Source organism: Eriocheir sinensis, chromosome 60 (assembly GCF_024679095.1).
Source record: "Eriocheir sinensis breed Jianghai 21 chromosome 60, ASM2467909v1, whole genome shotgun sequence".
NCBI classification, from domain to species: domain Eukaryota; kingdom Metazoa; phylum Arthropoda; class Malacostraca; order Decapoda; family Varunidae; genus Eriocheir; species Eriocheir sinensis.
Window position 1 is genome coordinate 678,767 of NC_066568.1, and position 17,929 is coordinate 696,695.

The window sequence follows — 17,929 nt, forward strand, 5'->3', positions numbered from 1 at the left end:
AACACCCTTAGGATCAGTTTGTGGAGTTGGTGCATGGCAGTGGTGTGCTGGTGTACCTTTCTGCCGCCTGGCTGGGTGAGGTGCACAAACAGGTGGTGAAGGACAGCTTCCTCCAGAGGGCTGGATACTCACCTCACTCACCCCACAACTGTGCCCTCATCAACCTACTCACAGGTACTAACATGCATAATACTAACTCATTAATCTGTCACTAGTCTAAAATACTACAGTATTTGTAAGGCCCCTATTCGCAAGACCCCTTTCACACAGTGTGGGCAAGGCCCACATCCATGCATAAGTGTGAACACAGGCAAACCTATGACTGATAGTTTCTGTGTAATCTTTCACAAGGTGTGGACATCGCCATGAGTGTGCAGTTGCCCGCTCTTGAGCAAAATCCAGTGCGGACTCCCCTTGGGTCACCTGCAAGCCTGCTTCTGTGTATAGGAGGCGTGGCCCGAGCAGTATTGTGGTTGATTTCAACGTGATGTTTGAGGTTTTCCCTCACTCTCATTCCACCTTCCTAAGTTCCTGTCCTCCTCATGCCTCCTGACACCTTCACATGGGTGGCTGGCAGCTTTCACCTGTGCTGTCTGAAGAGAAATGTGGAGGTGGATGTGTGCCTTGCCCAGGCTGTGTGCAAGGGAGCCAAGTGTTTCTCAAGCTTATAATCTCAAACATTTCTGGGCATACTTACCCACGTTGCATAAGGCTCTGCTCACTAACCTAGCATTAACTAACAGATATTTACTTATTTTTGCATGGTACTAATAATTTATTAATATTCTGAGCTTACAGTGGTGACAAGATGGGTTTTTCTTTTTCTTTTTTTCTCTTTTATTCAGAGTTGGAGTTTGGACGGAGACAAGCGTTTGACAGGGGTAAAAAATATGTATACTGTGTTTTTATGTTTGTCTTTTGTGCTTGGGTTGGGTTGTGGTGGTGGTGGTGGTGGTGTGTGTGTGTGTGTGTGTGTGTGTGTGTGTGTGTGTGTGTGTGTGTGTGTGTGTGTGTGTGTGTGTGTGTGTGTGTTCGTAAGGTCCTTCTTCTTGTTCTTCTTTCCTAATTTTTTTTTTTTTTTTTTTTTTTTTTTTTCTCAGAGCGTCAAATCAAGCTCTTGTGTGTGTGTGTGTGTGTTTGGTTGTGTATTTGTGGGAGTCAATAAATTATATATCTATTTATCTATCTATCTATCTATTTATCTGGCTATCTGTCTACCTATCTATCTGTGTTTGGAAATCTCCATTCTTTTTATATATTTTTGTGTGTATGTAGAGTGACGATTTTTTCTTCTTTCAAAAAAATTTCCGTTGATTTTAATTTGGTTTTGTGAGGGAATTCTATAAGTTTTCTTTCTTATATAAATGTTTTCTTGCTTTCAATTAATCCCCCCTCCTCCCATAGACTTGGATGGCCTGGGCAGCACCGAGCAGAGGAGTCAGCTGCTATCAGACCACAGGAGGCTGGAGAGGGCGGCTGCCAATGTCACGCCCACGCCGGAGGTGCTGGCTGGTACGTAGGTGGTGGAGGAGGAGGAGGAGGAGGAGGGGGAATGATATTATTATTATTAGTAGTAGTAGTAGTAGTAGTAATGTTGTGTTTATATATGTGTTTTTTGTTATTCTTTATTTTCTCGGCTTTCTTCTTCTTTTTCTTCTTTTTTATTGTCTTTCTTCCTCCTTTCTTTCCTTTTCCTGTTTTGTGCTTTCTCTTTCTCTCTTTGCTCTTCATCTTTTTATACCTAGCCTTTGTCTCCTTTCCTTCTCTCCTTTTATTCTTTTTCTTTCTTCCTCTTTTTCTTCTTTCATATTGTCTTTCTCCTTTCCTTTCTTTCCTTTTCCTGTTTTATGCTTTCTCTTCCTCTCTTTCCTCTTCTTCTTTTTTATAGCCTTTCTCCTTTCCTTCTCTTCTCTCCTTTTATTCTTTCTCTTTCTTCCTCTTTCCTCTTTTCTTTCATTTAGTCCTTCGTCTCTCTTTCCTCTCCCTTCTCTTGTCTCTCTCCCCTCTCACACCTTTCATCTCTCCCCCTTTTTTTCCTTCTTCCCTGTCCCTCTTCTCTCCCCTTCTCACCCTCTCTCCTCCCCCAGGGCTGAAGCTGTGTCGTCGCATCGTCACCTGTTGCTGGGAGACTGTGATCGGGGTGCTGGGGGCTGTCCTGGGTGGTGCCGGGGGTGGCCTGTCACTGCGGGGTCCCTTCAGGCTGCTGCTGGGGGCGGAGGGTGCCAGGGAGGAGGCCCGGAAGGCACAGGAGACGCTGGCACAGTGCCTCAACGCCCTGCAGTCTGCGGCGCGGCTGGCAAATGTGCTGGGTAGGTCAGGGGAGGGGAGGGTAGGCTAGGTTAGTTAAGGTTAGGGTTAAGTTAGGTTACGTTAGGTTAGGGTTAGGTAAGGTTAGGTTATGTTCATGATAAGTTTTGTAACGTTAGAGGTATGACCGGGTATGGTGCTGGTAAGGTTAGTATTGTTTTGGATAGGTTATGTTAGGTTAGGTAAGGTTAGGTTAGGTTCATGATTAGTTTTGTAAGGTCAGAGGTAGGTACAGGTATGGTGCTGGTAAGGTTAGGTAATGTTTTGGATAGGTTAGGTTAGGTTAGGGTAGGTTAGGTTAAGTTAGGTTAGGTTCATGATAAGTTTTGTAAGGTCAGAGGTAGGTACAGGCATGGTGCTGGTAAGGTTAGGTATTGTTTTGGATAGGTTAGGTTAGGTTAGGGTAGGTTAGGTTAAGTTAGGTTAGGTTCATGATTAGTTTTGTAAGGTCAGAGGTAGGTACAGGTATGGTGCTGGTAAGGTTAGGTATTGTTTTGGATAGGTTAGGTTAGGTTAGGGTAGGTTAGGTAAGGTTAGGTTCATGATAAGTTTTGTAAGGTCAGAGGTAGGTACAGGTATGGTGCTGGTAAGGTTAGGTATTGTTTTGGATAGGTTAGGTTAGGTTAGGTTAGGTTAGGTAAGGTTAGGTTAGGTTCATGATAAGTTTTGTAAGGTCAGAGGTAGGTACAGGCATGGTGCTGGTAAGGTTAGGTATTGTTTTGGATAGGTTAGGTAAGGTTAGGTTAAGTTAGGTTAGGTTCATGATAAGTTTTGTAAGGTCAGAGGTAGGTACAGGTATGGTGCTGGTAAGGTTAGGTATTGTTTTGGATAGGTTAGGTTAGGTTAGGGTAGGTTAGGTAAGGTTAGGTTCATGATAAGTTTTGTAAGGTCAGAGGTAGGTACAGGTATGGTGCTGGTAAGGTTAGGTATTGTTTTGGATAGGTTAGGTTAGGTTAGGTTAGGTTAGGTAAGGTTAGGTTAGGTTCATGATAAGTTTTGTAAGGTCAGAGGTAGGTACAGGTATGGTGCTGGTAAGGTTAGGTAATGTTTTGGATAGGTTAGGGTAGGTTAGGTAAGGTTAGGTTAAGTTAGGTTAGGTTCATGATAAGTTTTGTAAGGTCAGAGGTAGGTACAGGTATGGTGCTGGTAAGGTTAGGTATTGTTTTGGATAGGTTAGGGTAGGTTAAGTAAGGTTAGGTTAGGTTCATGATAAGTTTTGTAAGGTCAGAGGTAGGTACAGGTATGGTGCTGGTAAGGTTAGGTATTGTTTTGGATAGGTTAGGGTAGGTTAAGTAAGGTTAGGTTAGGTTCATGATAAGTTTTGTAAGGTCAGAGGTAGGTACAGGTATGGTGCTGGTAAGGTTAGGTATTGTTTTGGATAGGTTAGGGTAGGTTAGGTAAGGTTAGGTTAGGTTCATGATAAGTTTTGTAAGGTCAGAGGTAGGTACAGGTATGGTGCTGGTAAGGTTAGGTAATGTTTTGGATAGGTTAGGGTAGGTTAGGTAAGGTTAGGTTAGGTTCATGATAAGTTTTGTAAGGTCAGAGGTAGGTACAGGTATGGTGCTGGTAAGGTTAGATATTGTTTTGGGTAGGTTAGGTTAGGTTAGGAAAGGTTAGGTAAGCTTCAGGGGTAGAGTGGTGGTTAGGTTAGGTTAGGGAAGGTTCAGGGTAGGGTGGTGGTTAGGTTAGGTTAGGTAAGATTCAGAGGTAGGGTGGTGGTTAGGCTAGGTTAGGTAAGATTCAGAGGTAGGGTGGTGGTTAGGAAAGGTTCGGTAAGCTTCAGGGGTAGGGTGGTGGTTAGGTTAGGTTAGGTAAGATTCAGGGGTAGGGTGGTGGTTAGGTTAGGTTAGGTAAGATTCAGAGGTAGGGTGGTGGTTAGGTTAGGTTAGGTAAGATTCAGAGGTAGGGTGGTGGTTAGGTTAGGTTAGGTAAGATTCAGAGGTAGGGTGGTGGTTAGGTTAGGTTAGGTAAGATTCAGAGGTAGGGTGGTGGTTAGGTTAGGTTAGGTAAGATTCAGAAGTAGGGTGGTGGTTAGGTTAGGTTAGGTAAGATTCAGAGGTAGGGTGGTGGTTAGGTTAGGTTAGGTAAGATTCAGAGGTAGGGTGGTGGTTAGGTTAGGTTAGGTAAGATTCAGAGGTAGGGTGGTGGTTAGGAAAGGTTCGGTAAGCTTCAGGGGTAGGGTGGTGGTTAGGTTAGGTTAGGTAAGATTCAGAGGTAGGGTGGTGGTTAGGTTAGGTTAGGGAAGGTTCAGGGGTAGGGTGGTGGTTAGGTTAGGTTAGGGAAGGTTCAGGGTAGGGTGGTGGTTAGGTTAGGTTAGGGAAGGTTCAGGGTAGGGTGGTGGTTAGGTTAGGTTAGGGAAGGTTCAGGGTAGGATGGTGGTTAGGTTAGGTTAGGTAAGGTTCAGGGGTATAGTGGTGGTTTGGTTAGGTTAGGGAAGGTTCAGGGTAGGGTGGTGGTTAGGTTAGGGAAGGTTCAGGGGAGGGTGGTGGTTAGGTTAGGTTAGGGAAGGTTCAGGGTAGAGTGGTGGTTAGGTTAGGTTAGGTAAGGTTCAGGGTAGGGTGGTGGTTAGGTTAGGTTAGGTAAGGTTCAGGGTAGGGTGGTGGTTAGGTTAGGTTAGGTAAGATTCAGGGGTAGGGTGGTGGTTAGGTTAGGTTAGGGAAGGTTCAGGGTAGGGTGGTGGTTAGGCTAGGTTAGGAAAGGTTCGGTAAGGTTCAGGGGTAGAGTGGTGGTTAGGTTAGGTTAGGAAAGGTTCGGTAAGGTTCAGGGGTAGAGTGGTGGTTAGGTTAGGTTAGGAAAGGTTAGGGAAGGTTCAGGGGTAGAGTGGTGGTTAGGTTAGGTTAGGGAAGGTTCAGGGTAGGGTGGTGGTTAGGTTAGGTTAGGGTGGTGGTTAGGTTAGGTTAGGGAAGGTTCAGGGGTAGGGTGATGGTTAGGTTAGGTTCTGGGTAGGTAAGGTTTTGGTTAGGCTAGGGTAGGTTAGGTTAGATTGGGGTAACTATTACATATATATTTTTTATGATATTTTCTTGTTTTAATGTTTTTTTGTCTATCTTCTCCTCCTCCTCCTCCTAGGCCTACAAAATCGCTGCGGGGTCGTCTTCTCCCTCCTCTCCTCTGCATGCCTTCCCGACGAGGAGCGAAACCCCTCCACCCCCCTCCGAGGCACCCCCCGCCACCGCCTCCGCTCCCCCTCTTCCTCCTCCTCCTCCTCCTCTTCCTCCTCCTCCTCCAGGAAGACCCAGCGCCTCCACACAGCCCATCTTCTGTCGCTCCATGTAATGATGTCGTCGGGTCTGGAATTGGGGTCTCATTCGCCTGACTGCTGGACGCACATATTTAGGTAGGCTTGTGTGCGTATGTGCGTGTGGGGGGGTATGTGTGTGTGTGTGTGTGTGTAGGAATGTGATATATGTGTGTGTGTGTGTGTGTGTGTGTCCCTTTCTCTCATTCTCTCTTCTTTCCTACCTTTTATCTCCTCTTCCTCCTTTACTTCCCTTCCCATTCTCTCTCCCCTTCCCATTTCCTCTCTCTCTTTCTTTTCTCTCATTTCCTTATTCCCTCTTCTTCCCTCTCTCTTTCTCTTCCTCTCTCTCTCTCTCTCTCTCTCGCTTATCTCCCTTTCTTGTTCTCTTTCTTTTCTCTCCTTTCCCTTCTTCTATATATCCTTTCTTCCTCCTTTCCTTCTCTCTCTCCTCCCTCTCTCTACCCCCTCACACCTGTCTCCCCACTAATGAGGCATCCCCCAGGTGTTGTGTGTACCTGGCAGAGCTGGAGCACACCTTCTTCACCCATAACAGCGGGTACCAGTCCTTCCCAACGCGCCTTGCCCCGCCGCCCCACACCTCCTCGTCGCCATCCTCCTCCTTGCAGCTCGGGGCGAAGGTTGACTCCACCGATGACATGTTCAGGTTGGTTCACTGTTGTTGTTGTTGTTGTTTACAGAGACAGGTAACTCAAGGGAGAATTAAGGGAAAACATTAAAAGCCTGCTAGTTCTTTTTACATACATATTTTCATTTCATCTTTTCATTTCTTCTTTCTGTTTTTGTTTCTTGTTTTCTCTCAAATTATTCCTTATTTTTCTGTTTCTATTGGTGTTTTCTGTTATTGTTTTCATTCTTTCTTCTGTCTCTCTAAGGCTGTATTATTTTTTTCCTCTCTCTCCATCCCTCTTTTCTTTCAATGTCTTTCCCTCAATATTTTTTTCATTTCCTCATTTTTTTTTCTCCCTCTCCCTCTCTCTTTCATTGCCTCTCTCCCTCCCTTCCCTTCTCCCAGCTAACCTTCTCTTCTCTCCCTTCCAGCGATGACTACAGCCGCTACATGGTGTCGGCCTGCCCCCTGTCGCCTCCTCCCAGCACCAGTGTGGAGGAGCTGATACGGGAGAGCCAGCGTGACACATCATCCAACTCCTGCGGCTTCCTCTCCACCCAGGACACGGGGAAGGCCATCTGTGCCCTGACCCAGCTGGTGGACAGGTGGGTGGATGGGAGTGTGGGTTTGATGGGGGTAGGGAGGGAGAGAAAGAAAGGGAATAGGAGAGGGAGAGATAAAGAGATTCTCACCATCTTCCTCTAAGTCATGTTGTAAGTGCCAATATGATAGATATATTAAAAAAAGGTTAGGTAAGTTTAAAAAAAGGTTAGGTAAGTTTAAAGAAAGGTTAGAGGTTAGATAAGTTTAAAAAAAGGTTAGGTAAGTTTAAAGAAAGGTTAGAGGTTAGATAAGTTTAAAAAAAGGTTAGGTAAGTTTAAAAAAGGTTAGGTAAGTTTAAAAAAGGTTAGGTAAGTTTAAAAAAGGTTAGGTAAGTTCATCCTCCCCCTCACCACCAGGCTCTTCGATGATGCCTCCACCAAGCTCAACATGTCCTCGCTGGTGAGTTTCCTGACTGAGCTCTGTGCGGCATCCCAGGCTCAGCTCTTCATGCGCATGGCACCTCAGACACCCCAGCGCAGTCTAATCAACTGGGCCAGGAAGGTGTGTGTGTGTGTGTATAATGATTGTCAAATATAAAATAAAAATAATAATAAATAGAAATAACAATAAATAAATCTCCCACCTTCTCCACTCCTCAGGGTGTTCGTGGCGTTGGCAGCAGTGGTGGTGGTGGCGGTGGTGGTGTTGGTGGCGGGCGTGGCGGCTGGGACGTCCTGCTGCTGCACCGGCTGGCGGAGGTGATGCTAAGGGCCGTGGGGTCAGGGCGGCCACTCCTTCATGTCATGAGGGCCTGGGCCGTGGCAGGGCCACACTTCATGGAGGTGAGTGTGTGTGTGTGTGTGTGTGTGTGTGTGTGTGTGTGTGTGTGTGTGTGTGTGTGTGTGTCAGGCAGCCTGCCAGGCTGCAGAACCTGCATGGCAAAGCTTTACCACTGAGCTATTGTAGCAATGTCTCTCATACTAACCTTCTCCCCCCTTCCCTCCAGGCCGCCTGCCACAAGGACGCCTCGGTCAGCAAGAAGGCCGTCAGCTCCATCCACGACATCGTCAACGCGCTGCTCAACACCCAGAGTGAGCTGCCACACTTCCACTTCAACGAGGCACTCTTCAAGCCCTTTGAGAACCTTCTGTGCCTGGAGCTGTGCGACACAGATGTGCAGGAACAGGTACTGCTTGCATCTTTCTCTCTTACTTATACTCTCTTCTTCTCCCTTCCCCATGCACCTCTCTTCCTCCCTTCCTTAACGTCTCCCTCTCTCTCTCGCAGATCATCAGCAGCATCTGTGAGTTTGTGGAGAGCTGCACACCAGAGATCAGGTCAGGCTGGCGACCACTCTTTGGGGCCCTGCGCTGCGTGCGGGCTCCCTCCCCCCTCAAGGCCCGACACCCCTCTGGACCAGGTAAAGGGGGGGAGGTGTGGGAGGGCCTGTGGGAGGTGGAAGGAAGAGTGGAATGAAAGGAAAGAAAAGTGGAATAAACAAAACAAGATCAGTGTGAATGAACTGGTGTTTGTTCTCTCACTCCGCCTCTTCCGCCCTCAGTGCCAGCGAGTGCCAGGGAGGGGTTGGGGCACCTCCGCGTGGTCCGGGACGTCTTTGAAGCCTTCCTCACCACCGACAACGTTTTGGTGTTTGCCAACGCGGCGCTGGACTGCATCCTGTGCCTGCTCAAACACCTCCGAGGGACAGGTGAGCGTGCCGGCCCATCCATGCATTCATCCGTCATCCGCTTGTTTCTGTACGTTTTATTTTGGGTGATTATTATTGTTATTATTACACTCGCACATATCCTACCAAACTATCAGGACGCCTCTCCACCCGAAATTGACCTCACTTTTGGCTAATCTACTTTTGTGGGAGTGGTGAGTAGCGGGCTTTTTTTTATATATATTTTATTTTATTTATTTATTTATTTATTTATTTATTTTTTTTTTTTTTTACGTGTACGCCTGTAGGACTGGTATGCTTTTCTTGAGGGGCCTAGATGGTAGTTGGCCCCAGCCCGTCATGGCGCAGGCAAGTGTTTATAGTGGCGCCATCTTCTCTTTTTGTTCCCCTTGAGTCACTGCCTTTCATGTAAAAAAAAAAATGATAATAAAACCTGTCATGAGCGCACCCCAAACACACACCCTCACCCACAGACAGCGACCGAGAGGAGGAGGACGACACGGAGGATGGGGGGCGCGGGGAGAAGGTGGTGGGCTGGGAGGAGCTGGTGGGGGGCGGGGAGGACCTCTGCCTGGACGCCCTCCGCTACCTCCACCGCTGCGCCGCCATCCTCGCCTCCATGTACGAGATGCCCGCCTGCCCTGTCTTCCACGCGGCCCATAGGTGAGGCTTGGTATGGGGGTACGGGGGGAGGGAGGGGAGGGTTATGAGGGGTATAGCGGGCTGATTAAAGGTGTGTGTGTGTGTGTGTGTGTGTGTATATATATTTATCTAGTTGTGATTTACAGGAACGGAAATGGAGAGGAGTGTGTGCGTGTGTGTGTGTGTGTGTATTTACATAGTTGTGATTTACAGGAACGGAAATGGAGAGGAGTGTGTGTGTGTGTGTGTGTGTGTGTGTGTGTGTGTGTATTTACATAGTTGTGATTTACAGGAACGGATATGGAGAGAAGAGTGTGTGTGTGTGTGTGTGTGTGTGTGTGTGTTTACCCCTCTCTCTCTCTCTCCCCACCAGGATCACGGTCAACACCCCCCCCCAGCTGGTTGACCCACACCTCCCCGGCGTGGATGAGACGCTCCTCTGGTCACTGGTGGATGAGATCGCTGGAACGGAGACGGAGAAGGTGGGTGAGGGAGGGAGGGAGTTATCTGTTGGTTCATCCGTCATCCATTCAATCATCAATTCGTTCATCCGTCACCCACTTGTTTATCCATATTCATTGTTTTATTTGTTTATTATGTCATCCGCCGGTTCGTCCATTTTGGTTTGGTTTTATTATTTTTTTTCACAGACATCCGTTTGTTCATCCGTCATTCACTTGTTCATCGATTTTCATTGTTTTATCTGTTTATTATGTCATCCGGCGGTCCGTCCATGCACCCATTATCATTTTCATTTGATTTGGTTATTATTATTATTATTTTTTTTTTTCACACCCACATCCTTCAGCTCCTCCTTCACCCCCTCCTTCAGGTATCCTACAAGGCGCTGTGGCCTTCACTGGACTATGTGTCGGGGGTGTCTTTGGCCGCCCTGGACCACACTAGCGGCATCCTGCAGGTCTGGTATCTCCTGCTGGAGGGTCTCGCGGGTGCCACCATGACCTGCCCTCATCGTTACCAACCCCAGGCCCTCGACACCCTCTTCTCCCTCTTCAGAAGCCTGCCGGACTGCCCTGGTTGGTGGGGAAGAAGGGAAGGGAAGGGGAGGAGAGAGGGGGGAAGGGGGAGAGTTGGAGAGGGTTAGGTAAGGTTAGGTTAGGACTGCCCTGGTGAGTGAGAAAGGAAGAGAAGGGAAGGAGAGAGGGAGGAACAAAGGAAGGGTTAGGTAAAGGGAAGGGAAGGAGAGAGGGAGGGAAGGGAAGGGAAGGAAAGGGAGGAATTAAGAAAGGAAAGAAGGGTTAGAAGGGAAGGGAAGGAGAGAGGAAGGAAGGGAGGGTTAGGTAAAGGGAAGGAAGGGGAAGGGAAGGGATGGGAAGGAAGAGAGAGACTGTGTGTATGTGTGTGTGTGTGTATGTGGGTGGGAGAGAGAGAGAAGGAACAAAGGGAGAGGTGCTGGTGTGTGTGAGTTTGTGTGTATGTTCTTCGGAGAGACGGAGAGAAGGGAAGGGAGGGAAAAGGGAGAAGGAGAAGGGAAAGAATAGGGTGTTAGGAAAGTCATCGCTCACCCACCTTTCATCCACCTCAGGTCCCACGTTCGGCATGTACTGTGTCAACCACCTTCTTCTACCGCTAATGCAAAGTTGGTTGAGGCGTTCCACCACTCAACTGTCCTCCTCAAGCCAGTGGGAGTTCAGCGCATCCTTCAAGCAGTACACAGGGCTGACCTCTGACCTCGTGGTTGACTACATAACCAAACTGGCAGACAAGGGGATGCTGGGGGAGAGCCGCGGGGCACTCCTCATGCTCCAGGAGTGCCTATTGGTCCTGGTGGAGTGTGTCGCGCATCCCAGCGAGGCGACGTCGAGGCTGGGGTGTGCGTGTCTGCGTCATGTTGTCACGAGCTGCGGGGACAGGCTGCCTCCAAGATACTGGGATGTGGTGGTGTGTGCCCTACATCGCGCATCCCAGGTGGGTGTGTAAGGGTGTGTGGGGGTGTAGAGAAGAGTGTGTGTGTGTGTGTGTGGAAGAGGAGGAAGAAAGAGAGAGAAGAGATTGGGAGGTGGGCATTAGTGTGTGTGTGTGTGTGTGTGAGAGAGAGAGAGAGAGACAGAGGGAAATAGGTGTGTGTGTGTGTGTGTGTGTGAGAGAGACAGAGGTAAATAGGTGTGTGTGTGTGTGTGTATGTAAGAGAGAAAAACACACACACACACACACACACACATTGACCTAACCTAACCTAACCCTCTCTCCCTCTCCACCAGGTCGCACTCTACCCTCTATACCAGCTGATGACCCTCTTCCAACCTGACTCACCCAACTTCTACGGGGACATAGGTCAGGTCAAGGTCGCCGCCCGCCGCGACTGCACCGGGAAGGACAGCGACCGACTCCGCCAACTCTCCCACCAAGTTTTCCTCCTCGACACACAGCGCACCATCTCGAACGCAACCGAAAGCAACCCGGATGCTGAAGACCGCTCGTTCATCTTTCTGCTCTACCCTGAGGACCGCCATCACTACCACAGTCCCCAGAGTCACCCGCCGCCCCCCCAGAGGATCGGTGGAGCCCCTGGGGAGATGGGGGGCGAGGGGGAGCCGCTTAGAGTGCCATTTCGGACGTTAGTTGTCGGCCTCCTGTCACATCAGATCCTCCTGCAGACCCTCGGAACTTTGCTGGTCAGAGGCTCGCCACATATCATACCCAGGTGAGAGAGAGAGAGAGAGTGTATGTTGTGTTTCCCTCTCCCTTCCTTCCACCTTTTCTCTCCTCCTCTTCTCACCTTCTTCTCCTTCTTCTTCTTAATCATCTTTTTTTTCTTCTTCCTGTTATTGGTCTTCTTGTTGTTTTTCTTTTTCTTCTTTCTTATTTTCCTCTTCATCTTCTTCTCCTTTGTATTCCTCCTCTTCTTCTTTTTCTGTTTCCTTTTTCTTCTCCATTTTCTACCTCTTTTTCTTCTCCTTCTTCTCATTATTCTTTTTCTATTGTTTCTTCTTCATCTTCCCTCTTATCTCCTTCTTCCATTTCTTATCTTCTTCTTCTTCTTCTTCTTCTTCGCTCATCCATCTCCGTCCCCCACACAGCCTGGCCAATGTCTTACTCCAGGGCGGCGACTTCTCATCTCGGCGGAGCAGCTCAAACAACACCACCAACAACACCAACAACACCAGTGGCGGCTTCGGTGACAGCGGGGACGGACGTGTGGCGGAGAGCGAGGGGCAGGTACCTGGTATGCTCCGCCACATGGATCCAGAACACATCCACATCTTACTGGCGGCTCTCCACCTCTCCTACACAGCCGCCATCGAGTTTGACAGAAGACCAGGGTTGAAATTCCTCATACAGAAGGTCGCGCAGGCTGAGCGGGCCGCCAACCTGTACAGGCAGGCCGGTGCGAGCTGGACCCTACGTATGGTGACCCTATTTGACCTGACCCTCTCGCAGGTTAAGAACGGGTTGGGCCTGACGGAGGTGAAGGAGGTATTGGAGAGGGATGTGAGGGTCAAGAACACTGTGTTGCATGGTGAGGAAGAGGAGGAGGAAGAGGAGGAGGAGGAGGCAAAGAAGAAGAAGGAAGAGGAACTGCAGAAACTTGGACAGGCACAAAACACAACAACTGCACAGTGCCATAGTAACTTGAGTGCCAACCAGGGCCATATTGAGTCCCATACCAGACCAGACAACCACTTAGTCAACCACAGTCAACCAGAAAACCCCAAAGCAACCGAATCCAAGAGGGAGAGAGAACGCCAAGGCAACCAGACAGACAACCAGGCACTCAAGAACAACCAGAATCGAAACTCCACTGCAACCAAAACCACGAAAACTACGGAGTGCCACAAGACCCAGGGCAAGAATGGCACCACTGTAGAGGACCAGAAGAGTGCCAACGCATATCACAACCAGAACCGAAACTCGACAGCAACCGAAACGAAGCGAAATACGGACTGCCGAGAGGGTCAGACGGAGGGTCATACTGCCACGGAGGGCCAGAACCAAGTGCCGCGTCCGACGTCCCTACTAGCAAAAAACACCACCCAGTATATCCAGCAATTACGAGCATCATTCACCCAGCTATGCGATGTCTATTTGGACCTTGTGATCGATCGGGACGGCCACTATTCAGCGATGGACCGCATGGATGACAAACCGATATTCTTCCTAACTGTACAGCCGGATGAGTTCCCAACCGCTCACCGCCAGGCCTTGGATGAGTGGGCCCGGACGCTCGAGGAGTCAACCGCTCATCTTGCAAAAGGCCGGCGGATGAGGGATGACGAGGAGGATGAAAACGAGATCACAGAGAACGAAGGAAGCAGAAGAAGAGGAGTCGATGGATGCAAAGACTCATCCACGCATATCCGCCCTAGTGAAGCCTTGGAAGTGGATGACAGACACATGGATGAGCAGGAGGAGGAAGAGGAGGAGGTGGAGGTTGATGAGAGAGGTGTTAAGCCGTTTTCCTTTTCCGACCTGGCGAGAGAGTACAGTTCTGATTCTGATGATTCTGAGGTGCCGGAATATGCGGACGGCAATGACTCTGGGGTGGCTAGCTTGGCAGGTATTTATGTGTGTGTTGTTGTAGTAGTAGTAGTAGTAGTAGTGGTAGTAGTAGTAATAGCTGTAGTTTGCCCTGAATGTCTGACTGAGTGACTAATTGATTGACTGACTGAATGACTAACCAAATACTAACACTAACCTTACATCCATAGCACCACCACTAACATTACCACTAACTTCCCTACCAATAACCTAACTAACAACTTCCCTACCAATAACCTAACTAACAACTTCCCTACCACTAACCACTACCTCTAACTACTAACACTACTCACTAACCACTCACCACTAACATAACCTAACCACCACTAACACTAACACTAACTTAACCTACCAATTTCCCTCTTTAACTAAACCAAATGAAACCTAACCTAACTTACAACTTCCCTACCACTAACTACTAACACTACTAACACTTCTCACTAACCACTAACCTAACCTAACCTAAGCAACAACTTTCCTACCACTAACCACAACCACTAACTACTAACACTACTCACTAACCTAACCTAACCTAACCTAACCAAACCAAACCAACAACTTCCCTACTGCTAACCACTAACTGCTAACACTAACCACTCACCACTAACCTAACCACTAACCACTAACCTCTCCCCCACCCCCAGGCACCCAGCAGAGCGTATACAAGGTCGCCACAGAGAGGGATATCGCCACTCTGGTCACGGACTATCGGAGGCGCAAAAACCAGCACTCCCTCCCATCTCTATACCGGGGGGGCCACCAGCGTGCCAACCCCTTCCTGGAGCGTCGCCCCCCTCGCCCCGCTGACCCTGTGCCTCCCGAGATTGAAGAGCAGCGGTCCACTAGTCTGATGAAGGTGAGAGAGCGGAAGAGAAGTTGAGTTTTAGGGCAGGTTTTGTACTTGTTTTCTTGTTTTTCATAATTTTTCTCTGTTTTCCATTTTCTTTACTCCCCTCCTCCTTGCTACATCATTTTTACTTCCTTCTCTCTTTCCTCTTTTCTCTTCTCTTTCTTTCCCTTAATTTTTTCCTTCTGTTTCCTTCCCTTTCTCCTTTCTTTTCTTTCCTTCTTTCCTTTCTCTCTGTCTTTCATTCTCTTCCTTTCCTTCCTTTCTTTTTTTCTTTCTTTTCTCTCCTCTCCTTCCTTTCTTTTTCTTTCTTTCTTTTCTCATTCTTTTCTTCCTCTTCTCTCCCTCATCCCTTCCCTATCTCTCATTCTCTCTCCCTCCTCCTCCTCCTCCTCAATCTTCTCTTTTCCTCCTCTTCCTTTCCACCCCTTTTCAGCCTTCTCTCTCTTTCCCTTTCTTTCTTTTTCTCTTTCTTTTCTTTTTCTTCCTCTTCTATCTCTCATCCCTTCCCTATCTCTCTCATTTTCTCTCCCTCCTCCTCCTCCTCAATCTTCTCTCCTCCTCCTCCTCTTCCTTTCCACCTCTTTTCTGCCTTCTCTCTCCTTCCCTTTCTTTCTTTTTCTCTCTTTTCTTTTTCTTCCTCTTCCCTATCTCTCATTTTCTCTCCCTCCTCCTCCTCCTTAGCCTTCTCTTCTCCTCCTCTTCCTTTCCATCCCTACACCCCACCTCACCTCACCCTCAGCCCTTCTCACCCCCAGGACAGCGAGGCGCATCTCAAGGTCTGGACGGAGATGGTGGTGACCGTGTTCGACCTCATAAGCCAGCTGAGCGACGGAGAGCTGCGGCCCCTCCTCCCCCTCCTGTTCCCCACCATGCGTTCCCTGACGGCCCATGCGCATGACCCGCACCTCAGGCAAGTGGTGGCGGAGCTGCTGACCCGTGTTGCGACCCTGTACGGCTTTAGTCCGGCGGAATGAGGGGTAAGGGTGTGGACTACTACTACTACTACTACTACTACTACTGCTACTACTACTACTACTAACTTTTTCCGTATTTATTTATGTAGTTAGTTATTTTATTTTTCTCATTTATTTGTTTTTATTTTATTTCTTCTTCCTTTTCTCATCCTTCTTCCTCTCTCTCCCTCCCTCCTTTCTTCCTTTCTCCCTCTCTTCTGTCCTTCCTTCCTTCTTCTGTTCCATTCCTTGTTCCATCTTTTTTTCCTTCCTTCTCTCTTTCCTCTCTTCTCTTTTCTTTCTTTCCCTTCATCCCTTTCTCCTTTTTTCTCTTTCTTTCATTCTCCTCTTCTTCCTTCTCTCTCATTTCTTTCTTCCTCTCTTCATTCTCCCTTTTTTTCCTTCTCTTTCCCTCCCTTTTTTTCTTTCTATCTTTTCTTTCATTCTTTTCCTTTCTTTCTTTCTCTTCTTTCTTTCCCTCCATTCCCTTCCTTCCTTCCTTCCTTCCTTCCTTCCTTCCTTCCTTCCCTCATTGCATCCCTTCTTAAATTAACCATTCTGTTCATTATTATTATTATTATTATTATTATTATTATTATTATTATTATTATTATTATTATTATTATTATTATTATTATTATTATTACTATCATTATTATTATAGTTTTCATTGCAAGGTGGCACTGGAAGAGAGTGGATGTTACTGCACAAAAAAAGATATATTAAGAAAATGTTTGAAATTACAATATTAAGAGGAAGAAAAAAAATACATATGAGTGTGTATGTGTGTGTGTGTGTGTTCATGTGTATAATAATAATAATAATAATAATAATAATGATAATGATAATGATCAGAAAAATATATATATAGATGGAAGAAACATCGCTAAATCTATCCCCTTATAAATTCGTAAGTGACTGAATCTTAAGCAAAAAAAATCCTCAAGCAAAATTATTTCGTTTATAAAAAAGAATGAAAGAAAAAAGAAAATATATAGATGGAAGAAACGTCGCTAAATCTATCCCTCTATAAATTCATAAGTGACTGAATCTTAAGCAAAAAAAATCCTTGGACAAAAATTATTTTGCTTGTTAAAAAGAATAAAAGAAAAAAGTTAATATTATGTCATGAAAAAAAAATATAGATGAAAGAATCGTCGCTTAATCTATCCCTCTATAAATTCACAAGAGACTGAATCATAAAGAAATAAATGCTAGAACTAAATTATTTTGCTTATAGAAAAGAATGAAAGAAAAAGTTAATATTATGTAATAAAAAAAGTATAGATGGAAGAATCGGCACTTAATCTAACCCTCCATAAATTCATAAGTGACTGAATCATAAAAATAAATAAATAAATAGATAAATAAATCCACTGACAAAATTATTTCACTTATAAAAACAAAAACAAAAGAAAAACAACATTAGAGAGAGAAAAAAATCCAGATAATGTTGATAAAAAAATAAATTAAAAAACATGTAATAATTTAAGATTGTGTGTGTGTGTGTGTGTGTGTGTGTGTGTGTGTGTGCGCATACATAGCCTATATATTTGCTAAGTTAAATTTATTACGCAAACAAATGTTAATATATGTCTTACAATAGCTAGTCAGTTACTCAGGAGAGAGAGAGAGAGAGAGAGAGAGAGAGAGAGAGAGAGAGAGAGAGAGAGAGAGAGAGAGAGAGAGAGAGAGATTCAGTATTATTATATTCTTTTTCTTCTCTTTGAAAGGATGAGAGAGAGAGAGAGAGAGAGATTCAGTATTATTCTATTCTTTTACTTCTCTTTGAAAGCATGAGAGAGAGAGAGAGAGAGAGAGAGTATTATCAAATTCATCTTATTTAGTGTATAATGTATAAATTTACTACTACTACTACTACAGGTACTACTACTACTACTACTACTATTGGTACTACTACTTTTAAAATCACTAGGTTAATATTCTTTTAACATAACTTTTTAACCTTCTAATTTACTTATCTTTCAATATCAATCCATCTATTAATCTATCTTTTAATCTATCTCTCTGTGTGTCTATTAATCTCCCTTTGTCTATCTTCGCTTCTGAATCTCGAATTCGCCACTGCAAGAATCTTATTTATATCATTGAATGTCTGATTAATATGCCTTGAAAATATATATCCTATGTAGGCCTATAGTGTGTTCTTGCGACTCTGCCTTTACTGAACAGTGCTTTTGTGTTTTGCTTATGGGCAGAATTATGAACAGTAAAGGATAGAAATAAAAATGAATGTAATAGTAAAGATTTAAGTAACTACATGATCAGAGAGTTGTTTGTTTCTTAAGGATCATAACAATCTCTTATAATAGTAGATTTAAGTAACTACATGATCAGAGAGTTCTTTATGTTGCTTAAGGATCATAATCTCAATATTTATTTGTTTATTCATTTATTTATCCATATGAAGAGTAAAGTATAGAAGTAAAAATGATTATAATAGTAAAGATTTAAGTAACTACATGATCAGGGAGCTCTTCATGTTGCTTAAGGATCATAACAATCTCAATATTTATTTGTTTATTCATTTATTTACCCATAGTTATTTAGTTGTTTA

General features: G+C 45.8%; 1 protein-coding gene and 1 long non-coding RNA gene across 5 annotated transcripts in view; both read left to right on the forward strand.

Moving 5' to 3' along the window:
- LOC126985659 (brefeldin A-inhibited guanine nucleotide-exchange protein 3-like) overlaps positions 1 to 17,214 on the forward strand; it is a 33,283-nt gene extending 16,069 nt beyond the window's left edge. For 2 of the 3 annotated variants that reach the window (XM_050840808.1, XM_050840807.1), the window contains exons 16-35: positions 12 to 174; positions 846 to 881; positions 1,405 to 1,512; positions 2,088 to 2,309; positions 5,377 to 5,644; positions 6,051 to 6,212; positions 6,608 to 6,781; positions 7,136 to 7,280; positions 7,379 to 7,561; positions 7,726 to 7,905; positions 8,007 to 8,139; positions 8,281 to 8,427; positions 8,880 to 9,069; positions 9,422 to 9,530; positions 9,881 to 10,085; positions 10,595 to 10,977; positions 11,271 to 11,713; positions 12,090 to 13,567; positions 14,193 to 14,404; positions 15,154 to 17,214. In XM_050840808.1, the coding sequence (XP_050696765.1) occupies positions 12 to 174; positions 846 to 881; positions 1,405 to 1,512; positions 2,088 to 2,309; positions 5,377 to 5,644; positions 6,051 to 6,212; positions 6,608 to 6,781; positions 7,136 to 7,280; positions 7,379 to 7,561; positions 7,726 to 7,905; positions 8,007 to 8,139; positions 8,281 to 8,427; positions 8,880 to 9,069; positions 9,422 to 9,530; positions 9,881 to 10,085; positions 10,595 to 10,977; positions 11,271 to 11,713; positions 12,090 to 13,567; positions 14,193 to 14,404; positions 15,154 to 15,372 (5,160 nt within the window). In that variant the 3' untranslated portion in view covers positions 15,373 to 17,214. The remainder of the gene's footprint in view (positions 1 to 11; positions 175 to 845; positions 882 to 1,404; positions 1,513 to 2,087; positions 2,310 to 5,376; positions 5,645 to 6,050; positions 6,213 to 6,607; positions 6,782 to 7,135; positions 7,281 to 7,378; positions 7,562 to 7,725; positions 7,906 to 8,006; positions 8,140 to 8,280; positions 8,428 to 8,879; positions 9,070 to 9,421; positions 9,531 to 9,880; positions 10,086 to 10,594; positions 10,978 to 11,270; positions 11,714 to 12,089; positions 13,568 to 14,192; positions 14,405 to 15,153) is intronic. The other variant, XM_050840810.1, reaches the window with a different exon arrangement.
- Positions 2,314 to 5,364, forward strand: LOC126985661 (uncharacterized). 2 transcript variants are annotated; one of them, XR_007738842.1, is made up of 7 exons: positions 2,314 to 2,438; positions 2,543 to 2,640; positions 2,756 to 2,829; positions 3,035 to 3,254; positions 3,365 to 3,394; positions 3,605 to 4,035; positions 5,243 to 5,364. It is a non-coding gene; the product is annotated as an uncharacterized LOC126985661 (long non-coding RNA). The 2 variants fall into 2 exon arrangements; XR_007738841.1 differs by lacking the exon at positions 2,756 to 2,829 and having other exon boundaries at positions 2,543 to 2,714; positions 3,035 to 3,054; positions 3,280 to 3,394; positions 3,710 to 4,035.
- Positions 17,215 to 17,929: the final 715 nt, after the last annotated feature.